The following is a 12,893-nucleotide window of genomic DNA, read 5'->3' on the forward strand; positions in this document are numbered from 1 at the left end:
GTGGCCCAGAAACCCTGCCTGCACAAAATTCAGAGGAACAGTGGAATGGTAATTGTCAAAGGGGGTTAAAAAGCCATTAATCAATAAGGATTAGTGCATGGAGCAAGGATTGGGAAAGGCAGCTCTTCCAGCCAAATTCCTCACTGGAGCCTCCTGATAGACATGCTCCTCAGGCTCACTCTCATGGACAAAGGGATTTGACCACTTTCACAGGATTTAGCAACTCTTGTTCACCTTTATTGTGATCTTAGGCAAAGCTGTGTTGTGGGCAGGGACGTGCACAGATATTTGGAGGGGCTATTGCTCTAAACTGGAAAAAGGGCCTCCCCCCGAAAAAAAACATAAGAACTTTTTTTAATGTAAAAGAAACCAAATGATTATTACATCAATTAAATTGAACAGTAATTCACATCTCATAACAAAATAAGCTAAGGCGACTACCTGCATTCGGTGACTTAATTTCAAAAATGAAAATCAGGGACATTTTTTGTTTTGCGGTCCATATCTCATTAAAATATCTAATGTTAGTAACTATTAAAGACAAAATGGGGACAATTCTGTTCTAATGTAGTTTGACCATTGTAACTGCTGTGCAGTCCAGACATACTGATAAAATAGGGCCTCTAACCAGGGGTTAAATTGGGCTGGGGATGTTCGGGGCTCAGCCCCGGCACATAGGACGATGCTCTGACGTCATCGCCCTCGCTCAATTGTCATTTGTTTAAGCCATAATGTCAAAACATCTCTCCTTCTTAATATAGACTTTATTTAGGGTCGATATGTGTTGACTTTAAAATTTAAAATAGCAGATCTCTGTGACAGGATATAGTTTTTCCGCTTAGTGAACGTGTGTCTCTGCTCCGATCAGGAGCTGCAGCACCGTGGCTCCTTCGTGCAGAGAGTCTGCAGCTGTGTGTGTGTGTGTGTGTGTGTGTGTGTGTGTGTGTGTGTGTGTGTGTGTGTGTGTGTGTGTGTGTGTGTGTGTGTGTGTGTGTGCGTGTGTGTGTGTGTGTGTGTGTGTGTGTGTGTGTGTGTGTGTGTGTGTGTGTGTGTGTGTGTGTGTGTGTGTGTGTGTGTGTGTGTGTGTGTGTGTGTGTGTGTGTGTGTGTGTGTGTGTGTGTGTGTGTGTGTGTGTGTGTGTGTGTGTGTGCGTGCAGTGGTACCGCCAAACCCCCGACCCGTCTTGTAACACGGAGCCCGTTTCCTACACCATCAGGGCCGGTTCTAACCAATTTGCTGCCCTAGGCGAGATTTTAGCTGGCGCCCCCCCTGCCAGAAAATCGTTCAGTAGAACAAATAAAAGTATCCAAGGAATACACAATAGAATATATAAAAAATAAATGAAAAATCTCTACAAAAGACCAATGCACTACAAAAACAGAAACGTATTGACATAGGTCATATACATCACAAAGGCTTCAAATGTATTCAGTATTATATGAACATGTTTTAATTGGAGTGAGGACATCACATCCTCTAGGGGGGTCCAGGGGTATGCCCCCCGGGAAGAAATGTTTGAACATTTAAAGTAACATGCTTCAATCTGGTGCACTTAGAGCACACATTACTAGAGACCTGATCTAGGGGGTACAACTCTAACGGCCCGTCCACACAGCGGCGTGCGTTGAAGCTTCCCGACGGGCGTGTCTGAAACTCAACCAACAACCAATCACATGAATCTCCCGCCCCTGACATACAAGCAGCGGTTTGATTGGCTAGAGCTTGTACTGTCATATGATTCGATTGGCTGACATTTCTGCCGTGGCTTCAAAACTTGAACATTGCTCAACTTTTGCAGCGAGCCACGCCAGCAAAGTGACGTCACCCCATTCAAAGTGAATGGTGAAGCTTGCAACGCACGCCGCTGTGTGGACGGGCCGTAAAACACCCATTATGAAAAAGATTGGTTTACATTTTAATAATCAAATAAGTATGTGAACATAACCAATAACCTACCATAGCCAATAGCAAATAAATGCAACTTATTTTATTTTTGTTGTTCATTCATATCTTATTTTACCTAGTTAACATTTATTTATGCATATTTTTGTATCTCAAGTTTTAAACGATATTTTTGGTTTACTGTCCTGTAGTATACATTGAAATGATTTCAAACCTGTTTACCCCAATAATTATAAAAGAGTGCCTTGGAAATATTTTGTTTACATAAATTGCATTTATCTCTCTCACTCGATCCCACACCCACTTTGGCTGTGATCTGCGGACGCCTGATAAGCCAACACCCCCCACTTTCATCACTTACAGCGCCCATCGTACAGGGGAAATTAAAAGTGTAACCGGGGTGAAAAGGGTGTTACCTTGACTTAATAGTTTTTGTCCTTTCTTAATTGTTGAATTTCTTTGGTGAACCAGGGCTTATTGTTGTTGTGTTGTTTTACTGTTTTCGTCGGGATGCACAGCTGCTCACAAAATTGGACGTATGCGTGGAAAACTTCCCAATCAGTGCATGCGAAGCATCCACGCAACTTTTCGATGGCTTCTGTGGACCAGGACTTTATTGGTGTTTCCGAGGATTTCAATTGTTGTTTGTACTTCGGGATAAGCAGCAGCATTGCGTGGTCCGACTTGCCGAGCGGAGCTCCCGCAGAAGCACGGTAAACCTCCTTGAGTGGAGTATAGCAGTGGTCGAGTGTGTTGTTTCCTCTGCTGGGGCAGGTAACTTGCTGGTGGTAGTTGGGAAGCTCCGTGGACAGATTGGTGTGGTTGAAGTCGCCTAACACAATTATTGCTGCGTCTGGATGTGCGTTTTCCACGGAGAAGATGTGACTGGCTAGATCGCTTATGGTGGTGTTAGCGTTAGCCTCAGGTGGAATGTAAACACAGATTATGATTATCGATGCAAACTCTCTTGGAAGGCAGGTGGGTCTGCATTTGACAGTTAGATGCTCCAGAAGTGGGGAACATGCATGGCTTAGCGAGGTGGAGTTTGTGCACCAGCGATGGTTGACCATAATGCATATTCCACCACCTTTAGATTTGTGTGTTAGTTCCACTGACTTGTCGGCTCGGTGGAGTGTGTATCCTGCGAGTGATACTGCTTGGTCGGGAATCGAATGATCCAGCCAGGTTTCAGTCAGGCAGATGGCGGAGCAGTCACCGTAGGTTTTGTTTGACTGGATCAGGAGGTGAAGTTCATCCATCTTGTGCCTGAGAGATCTTACATTTGACAGCAGAAGGGCAGGGAGTGGGGGTCGGTATGGGCGCCTCTTGAACCGCGATAGGACACCGGAGCGCCTGCTCCCTTTGCCGGTTTGCTGCCATGGCGTTGGGAGGCCAGGTGAAACAGGTAATATTTCCTTCGGGAAAGACGTTGATGACTCCAAAACTGCATGTTGGTTGTGTCTGAAGTTTAGTAGGTTCCAGCGGGTGTATTGGATAACACATGAAACTTTACACACATAGGGCAGACAAAAGTATGACAGACATGAACATAGCTTGCACTGGGGCGAGCCTCACGGCCGCCATGACAGATATCACCGTAACTTAATAACAGAGATGGTCAAACTCAAGTGGTAGAGACATGGCAGAAATCCTACAATGAAGCGGGACAGTGAAGTATTCACCCATGAGAGGGCGATCAAGAAAAGAGAGCGAGCGGCCCCGTTGAAGGAGATTACAGATGAAAAGACACACAATCACAACAAGTAGGCTATATTTAGGTGTTTTTTTGTAAATAACCAACGGTATCAAGAGGAAGTAAAGTCCCCTGGTTTGTCCCTTATTCCCTAACTGCCATGAAATCAAGTTTCCAAAATCCGACACTGAGGTGGTCTTAACGCACCGGTGTTCCGGATTAACTGGTTGACAGATGTGGCGGCGTGGCCTTCGACTTCGATCGCTTCTTCTGTCGTTTACATAAATCTTTTGGTATATTTGGCTGGATAGGAACACTTTGATGCACATTCAGTACCAGTGTGTGAGGTTGTGGTTACGATGGCCATATCCGGACGCGAACAGCGAGGACTACAAAAAGAAAAACGAGTTGACTGGGGATGTCTGTTCAAAACATTGCGAGCTCCAATAAATCATTTAAACCAGCTATTGTTGCCAGACTTATTACTGAATATCGTTCTTAATGTGATACCAAGTCCATCTGAGACCTGTGTACACCTTCAGACAGCCTCCAAGTGAAGCACACATTGTTTACTCACAGCTTGAAAGCAGCGTGGAGAAGTCTTCAGCTGTGTTAAACTGTGATCCGCTCGAATAAATCCTTAAAACCAACTATTGTTGCCCGACTTATCACTGAATATCGTTCCTAATGTGATACCAAGTCCATCTGAGACCTGTGTACACCTTCAGACAGCCTCCCAGTGAAGCGTACGTTGTTTACTCAGAGTTTGAAAGCAGCGTGGAGAAGTCTTCAGCTGTGTTAAGCTGTGATCCTCTCAGGTAAACTGTGATTCGCTCAGGGTCAACTGGGATCCACCCAGGGGAAAATGGGATCCGCCCAGGTTAAACTGTGTTACGACTTCTGTGGCTATCTACCAGCGATCATGTTTAATATAAAAGACACACACATATACATCCCATATAAAAACGGCATTCTGCAGCACTCATCCAGATAAGATGTGACTGTTAACTCGTTTTGCAAAGATAGCAGCAGAAATATCATTGCTGCATGTGCAGGGGTATTAGACTTTAAAATGCTGATGGGTCATTAATGTTGGTCTCGGCAAACAATATTAGGAATCCTCTATTCAAACATAATAATTCAGTGTGCATCAACATGAAAATAACAAAAGTTCATGCTGGACTCAAACCCGAGTCCAAACAGCAAAAGTCACTCCAGCCCTGCGCGTTATGAGTGCACCACGGATCAACACGATGTATCGAACCACCACACTATAATATTTTAGATTAACCTTGTTAAAAAGTTCCAGAAAATGCAACCCGACCATCATTTATAATGTGAGCGGATGTATGTACACATGTGACATTCTAATAGCCTCAGACAAGGGACTTGTCTCTATTCTTGTTTTGCTCGATCTCAGTGCTGCATTTGATACTATCGACCATGATATCCTATTGCAAAGACTAGAGCACTTAGTTGGCATACAGGGAACTGCTTTAGGCTGGTTTAGGTCCTATCTATCTGAACGCTCTCAGTTTCGTGTTAACGATGAATCTTCCACGCAAACCAAAGTTAGCCATGGAGCCAAGGAATCATTCTGTAAACTTTCATTGTTATGCGGATGATACTCAACTATATTTATCAATCAAGCCTGATGAAATTAATCATCTAAATACAATTCAAGACTGCCTCAAGGACTTAAAAACGTGGATGACCTTAAACTTTTTGATGTTAAACACGACCAAAACTGAAGTTATTGTACTTGGCCCGAAGAATCTACGAAACAAATTATCTAAAGATATACTAACTATGGATGGCATTAATTTGGCCTCCAGCGAGACTGTAAGGAATCTTGGTGTTATATTTGATCAGGATTTATCCTTTAACGCCCACATAAAATCAATTTCAAGGACCGCCTACTTCCATCTACGTAACATTGCAAAAATCAGGCATATCTTGCCTCAAAACGATGCAGAGAAACTAGTCCATGCATTTGTTACTTCTAGGCTGGATTATTGTAACTCTTTATTATCAGGGTGTACCAAGAAGTCAGTCAAGTCGCTTCAGCTGATTCAAAATGCTGCAGATCGTGTACTAACCAGAGTTAGGAAAAGGGACCACATTACTCCTGTTCTGGCTACCTTACACTGGCTCCCTATAGAACACAGGATAGAATTTAAAATTCTTCTTCTCGCCTACAAAGCCCTTAATGGGCAGGCGCCATCTTACCTTAAAGAACTCATTATACCCTACTGTCCTACTAGGGCATTGCGTTCCAAGAATGCAGGGTTGTTGGTTGTTCCTAGAGTCTCTAAAAGTACAAAGTACAGCCTTTTCTTATCAAGCTCCAGATGTGGAATCAGCTTCCAGTTTGTGTTCGGGCGGCAGACACCCTATCCGTTTTTAAGAGTGCGCTTAAGACCTTCCTTTTTGATAAAGCTTATAGTTAGGGCTGATTAGATTCAGCCCCTAGTTTTGCTGATATAGGCTTAGTTTGTCGGGGGACATCTTACTTCTTCCTTCTCTCTGTCTATACCTGTGTACTCTCATGTTCTGATTAACCCAGCTTCCCCAAATGTCTTTCTTTTTAGTGTCTATATACGCCAGGATCTGGAGTCATGGATGATCCTGCGGTCCTGTGTCCTGGATCACGAGCCCTGGATCGCGAGTCGTGGCTGTGGTCCTGGATCATCGGTCCTGGATGGATATCCTCGTGGATTCATCTTCCTATTATACACATGCATTTCCAAACATTTGGACTATCTATGTTGCAAATGTATTATCTTTTCAATTTACACACGGCATCTATTGCACGTCTGTCCGTCCTGGGAGAGGGATCCCTCCTCTGTTGCTCTCCCTGAGGTTTCTCCCATTTTTCCCTTTAAACTGGGTTTTCTTCGGAAGTTTTTCCTTGTACGATGTGAGGGTCTAAGGACAGAGGGTGTCGTATTGTCATACTGATATTTTGTACACACTGTGAAGACCAGTGAGACAAATGTAACATTTGTGATATTGGGCAATATAAATAAACATTGATTGATTGATGTACACACTTTAAGCCATATAATATACATATTATAATATACTGACTGAGGTCTGTATCAAGCCTGATTAAGACCCACCGAGATCAGATATCCTAGTTTATCAGCCTGCGAGCCCACATTATGTTGTGATAACTGTTAGCTTTACCGTGGTATCGTGTTGATCCGTGGCGCACTCATAACGCGCAGGGCTGGAGTGACTTTTGCTGTTGGGACTCGGGTTTGAGTCCAGCATGAACTTTTGTTATTTTCATGTCGATGCACACTGAATTATTATGTTTGAATAGAGGATTCCTAATATTGTTTGCCGAGACCAACATTAATGACCCATCAGCATTTTAAAGTCTAATACCCCTGCACATGCAGCAATGATATTTCTGCTGCTATCTTTGCAAAACGAGTTAACAGTCACATCTTATCTGGATGAGTGCTGCAGAATGCCGTTTTTATATGGGATGTATATGTGTGTGTCTTTCATATTAAACATGATCGCTGGTAGATAGCCACAGAAGTCGTAACACAGTTTAACCTGGGCGGATCCCATTTTCCCCTGGGTGGATCCCAGTTGACCCTGAGCGAATCACAGTTTACCTGAGAGGATCACAGTTTAACACAGCTGAAGACTTCTCCACGCTGCTTTCAAACTCTGAGTAAACAATGTGAGCTTCACTTGGAGGCTGTCTGAAGGTGTACACAGGTCTCAGATGGACTTGGTATCACATTAGGAAAGATATTCAGTGATAAGTCTGGCAACAATAGCTGGTTTTAAGGATTTATTCGAGCAGATCACAGCTTAACACAGCTGAAGACTTCTCCATGCTGCTTTCAAACTGTGAGTAAACAATGTGAGCTTCACTTGGAGGCTGTCTGAAGGTGTACACAGGTATCAGATGGACTTGGTATCACATTAAGAACGATATTCAGTAATAACAGGAAAATAGGTGTTGCAGCACAGGCAATATAAGAAAAATAAACTGCTTTTAGAGCCTTAAAGCATGTAAACATGTCACAGTAGTGGCACACAATTGTAATACGAACCTGAACATGTGCCCTTTTAGAGGATATTTTATAAAGTTCACCTCTCACTCTGTCCCTAGTCCCATGATTGTGTGCTACTCTTTCAAAGCTGTACTCCTTCACCTCCACTGCCTCCAGCTTCAACAGAGGCCATATTTCTGGCAGCATCAACATTCCCTTCAGCACAGCCTTCGGCCCGAACAGTGAGCTGGTGCAGTGTCCTGCGACCGGAGTCCTCCAGAGCTACAGAGGACGGGTCATTGTGATCATCAGCCACGCCATCACAAATGCTATTATGGTATGAAAGCAGTCACACTCACACATGTGCACAACACATTTGTATACAGTACACTATTAAGACTCCAAAGCTGCATTCAAGTGCATTAAATAATTAAGTGAACCACAGTTAATGCAGATGTATTATCAATTGGTGTTATTGGTGTTGTTGCCCTGGGGTGATTTTAAATCCCTATCTTTCACCCAGTTTACTGTTTTTTGGCCATGCAGGTGACACAACTTTACAGATGACATTGTTGGTCTGCCATTTTTGCTCGGACTCAAATGTTCCTTTAACTGTAGAGGGATTATTATGAAATCATATATACAGATTAATGTCAATCCTATGTTTCCCCTTGGGTTGCCATGAACTTGACATGTATGGTATTTGATTTTAGATAATTTTTGGGGCTTTTTATGTTTATTGCGTGAAGTAGAAATTAGACAGGTAAGGTATGGAAAGGGAACAATATGCAAGAAAGGATACATGTAAGATTTATACATGATATATGGAGTACCAAATGTGCAATATACACACCCAGCTATCTTGACAATTAAGAGCTCAGGAATATATTTTAAACAGTAGGAACCAATTACAAAAGAAAAGAAAGTTGTCTATGTCCTCCTTTTAGAGATTTATCATGGAATGTGAAATCCCTTTAGGGTCGTGGGTGGGGGTCGTGTCAGGGTCATGAAAATAGACCTCAGGGTCATTTAGCTTCCTTTAAAAACGCTCTGATCATCAGCCGGATCTCACTGATGTCTTAGGGGATAAAGACACTATATATGATATTTATAGGAGAGATGTTTCATTGTCCCACACATTTGTGAAGAAGAGAATCTGATGATCCACGGGAGTTAAACATGTCATGTTAAATTACTCAACACCATTAATACAAATGTCTGTGTTTCACAACCAAAAAAGCTGCCATAAGTTAACATTGAAGGTGGGGAAGGTCATTTTGGAGAAACCAGCTCGAGTGCGCTAGAATTTGAAAATACACAACCGGAAGAAATCTGCCACTTCCTTACAGAGCCCCTCCTCCAACACACACGAACGCGCACATGACCAATGAGGGCACGAGATAAGTTTGTGCCCAGATGGAAGGCTGACAGGCAGGTAGGCCATCCAGTTACTTTAGCCGGGCCGGCTCAGATGATTGGTCGTGCTTTTTACAGTACCACGGCTTCCACAGATGACATGTTTGCATGTGTTTTTTGTCAAAGCACTTCATTGCTATCGGGTGTTAAGAGCATTCCATGGAATATAACAAAAAGTGTATCTCGAGCCGGTTTCTCAAACTTACCTACCCCACCTTTAAAATAACACTTAAACAGTTTTTCAACAAAGCTTTTATTTCGTATTCCAATGTTTTGTAAATCTTTTTTTTTGGCAATACATATTTCTGGTCACAAGGCGAATGAGAACTGCAGAACACAGGAGACTTTAGTTTACGAAGTGACCCGTCAATCACATATTTATAGTAATCCAACGCTACTATTACGTTGTTGATTATTCCTTAAATACCTTGAAACATCGCCTGTTAAGTCCATTCATTGGGGACAGTCTGTAATTGGGCTGTCAGCCACAGACAGAAAGCAACAATGATACAGTATGAGTCAAGTTTAAAGCCAAAAAGAATAGTAATGATTTACATGATGAATGAGGTTCACGGTTTGATCCTCTTCTTCGGAGTAAATTATATTTGGTCGTGTCTTTTCAATTGTGAACACATCAGGCAGACTTCATCATTCTGTATTTCACTTTGGAAATGGTTACACCCTAAAATGTTACACACAGTTTCTGATGCAATTAATTTCAAGACGTTAACATGACATGCATATTTTTTTTAGATGGCTGAGAAGCAACAGATTAAAGAGGCGCAGTAATCTTTCTTCTCCGCGTGTATGGGCAGTATACCAAGTTAAAATGGACCGTGTGGTGTGTGTAAAGAGGCTGGGGATATTTTGCAATATCCTGGTGTCATTTGAATGTAATATAATGTGGGTAAACACAGTGGGTGTCCATGTATTTCATTTCATTTCAAACCTTTATTTAACCAGATTGGTCCCATTGAGATCATAGATCTCTTTTTCAAGGGAGACCTGCAGCATATAGGTTCCACATGAAACCTAAAACAATAAAGGACATCATACATTATATTTACAGGATACATAGTTATAGACATTTACAAGTGCCCATTGTATCAGCAAGCATTTCATTTAGCCTAGCTTTAAAAACATGCAGAGGAATGAGATTGCTCAGTTTCAATTTTAGCTGTAGATTGTTCCAAGCAAGTGGAGCTGCGCACATAAAAGCTGTCTTACCTGAGACAGTCCTTGCTCTTGGCACATCTAACAAGACTACATCATGTGACCTCAGACAATAGCTGCTTGCAACTCTCTGTGTTATCAGAGAGCAGATATAATACGGGAGTTTACCAAACAAAGCTTTATAAATAAACGTGTACCAATGACTGAGCCTCCGTACAGAGAGTGATGGCAGACCTGGCCACTAATAATGGCACTGTGTTCTGGTGTGTAACTTCTCCAATCAGAGGCTGCAGATTTTTTCAACATGTCTGTGCTGCTGCCTTAAGACTTCTGCAGGGATTTAATGAAGTGAAGTAAAGCGGCTTCACTTGCACTTTAAGGCAGCCGACTTTTACCCATTTACTGGTTTGAAAGCATGGAGAGTATTTTTTTTCATTTCAAACCTTTATTTATACAGATAAATCCCATTGAGATCATTGATCTCTTTTTCAAGGGAGACCTGCTCAAGTAGTTCCACATGAAACATAAAAACATAAATAGAACAAAAGGACAGCATACAGGATCATTTACATAATGATCCACATAAGCAGGTACCATTAGCTTCCGATTGAGTTGCATCCAACAGAGCTTTAAAAACATTTAGTGGCACCAGATTATTATTTACATTTTTTAACGTTATGTCCTTTTTTGTTGGCTAAGCAGGAAACAAAATGTAGGACACAGACAAGATAGGTTCATGTAAATGTCAAGAAAACACAACACTCATTGCTGTACCATGAACATAGGGGCCCTAGTCTTGTAAACATACAGTTAACATGTTTGCTACGACACTCCCCATGTCCAGACATCTGTATTGTCAAATCCAGAGCAAGATGGAAAACAAATCTTTAAATCCTGAGGCAGCGATACATCTTTGTGCATCTTGAAAGACTGGAAACAGCTTCTCTGAATGAGTTCCGGTTGGGTATAACACTGTAGTCGAGTAATATTATAGGTCTGATGTAAAGTATACATGTATCCAAACCTGCTGTGTTGATGCCTCTTTACTAAAAGACGCTAGGACCTAAGTCGTGGCTAAAACTGTATTTGACATAAATCGTTGTCTTTGAAATGTCAATGCTCAAAGATAACATGATGTCAGCGTAACAAAACTGCTTTGTATTGATCATTATTCATTCTTCTTTTCTGCTCTTTGGAATAAATTAGCCAAACTTAAATTTAAAACTCAGCATGAATATTGCTTCAGGCAACATCCCAATTTAGAAAAGATGTCCTCCTTCCATATGTTAGAAAGTTTGAGAGGAAAATAAGTAGTTCTGCTTAATTAAAGAGACAGTCGTGCTTTTTCAAAGAGAGCAGCAGAGAGATATGTTACTAACCTGGTTCCAACAAGAAGAAGATTCAACTTATTGTCGTTACGTAGTACAGGTACTATGTAACGAAACGGTTTCTCTGCATTTGACCCATCCTAGTGTTAAGAGCAGTGGGCTGCCATTATGTACGGCGCCTGGGGAGCAGTGTAGGGAACGGTACCTTGCTCAGGGACACCTCAGTAGCACTTGGTCTTTCCGGGACTTGAACTGGTGACCTTCCAGTTGCCAAGCCAAGTAATGTAATAACTCATCTGCAGAGGGACTGAACTCAGTGTTGCAACACAGGCCCTATTAATGGTGGTTCATCATTATCGGCATCATATGGTTTTACGATACGATAATACTTTAATGGTCAAATCAAGTCTGAAATTTGACTTGCATCACAGCAGCTCCATGTGTAACATCAACATAGACAAATATCAAGACACAATACATGACCAAACATTTAACATCACAATCACTGAGAGAAAACATGCTCAAAGACCCTTTATCGTGCATTTGATGTAGGATTTAGCTCTGTATTTACTGTTGCACTTTGAATTGCCTTGTGTTGAAAAGTGCTATATAAAGAAACTTGCCTTGCCTTACCTTGCCTCGCCTTGCTTTAGGATTGACTGGTGCACAAAGGAGTGCTTCAGCGCCTCCCACTGAACAATCATTATCTTCATCATCAAACAGGAGAGTACGATGACTATTCGTTCCCTTACAGAAGTCCAGGTCTGACTAACCCCACACTTGAATTTCCATCTCTGAGTTTTGTCCTCGGTATTTCATCAGATCTTACGGTCGTACAAAATGAAAGGTCAATAAAATGACTCAATTGTGCTTAAATGCCATCCACATCTCTGTGTGCCGCACCAGTGGCATTATCATTAGCTCTGGGGCAAAGCAATGAGTCCTCTCTTCGTGTGCTTAAGCTTTACTGTACACCTTTTGACATTTAAAGCCTATTGGCATTCAAACATAAGCCTCGTTATTAATGCTACGTTTTTATTTGGACATTTAAGATGATTGCATCTTAAACTGTATTGCAGAACTGCTCTGAGTGTGAAAGCCACCACATAATCAGTCAATGACGGGATGACACATGAATGACTTTTCATTCAGTCAATTTTCTTTTGTGATTTTTATATTGGACAGCATGGCTTTCAGAGCAAAAACAACCTCAAGTCACAGACAATGTTATTGCCATTCACATTTGCAGAGCTCAGTCAAAAGTCACATAAACAAAGGTAGAACTGAATAATTGTGTTTTTTATCACTTCTTGAAATCTTAATTATTTGTAATCATTAATAAAGGGCATTTAGGGCGCTATA

The 12,893-nt window shown here is 41.7% G+C and overlaps 1 protein-coding gene across 1 annotated transcript in view; it reads left to right on the forward strand.

Moving 5' to 3' along the window:
• tbck (TBC1 domain containing kinase) overlaps positions 1 to 12,893 on the forward strand; it is a 69,909-nt gene that overhangs the window by 53,480 nt on the left and 3,536 nt on the right. Inside the window, 1 exon segment of the mRNA XM_034087179.2 lies at positions 7,792 to 7,951. Coding sequence (XP_033943070.1) covers positions 7,792 to 7,951 — 160 coding nt within the window.

Source organism: Pseudochaenichthys georgianus, chromosome 1 (assembly GCF_902827115.2).
Source record: "Pseudochaenichthys georgianus chromosome 1, fPseGeo1.2, whole genome shotgun sequence".
Classification (NCBI taxonomy): Eukaryota; Metazoa; Chordata; class Actinopteri; order Perciformes; family Channichthyidae; genus Pseudochaenichthys; species Pseudochaenichthys georgianus.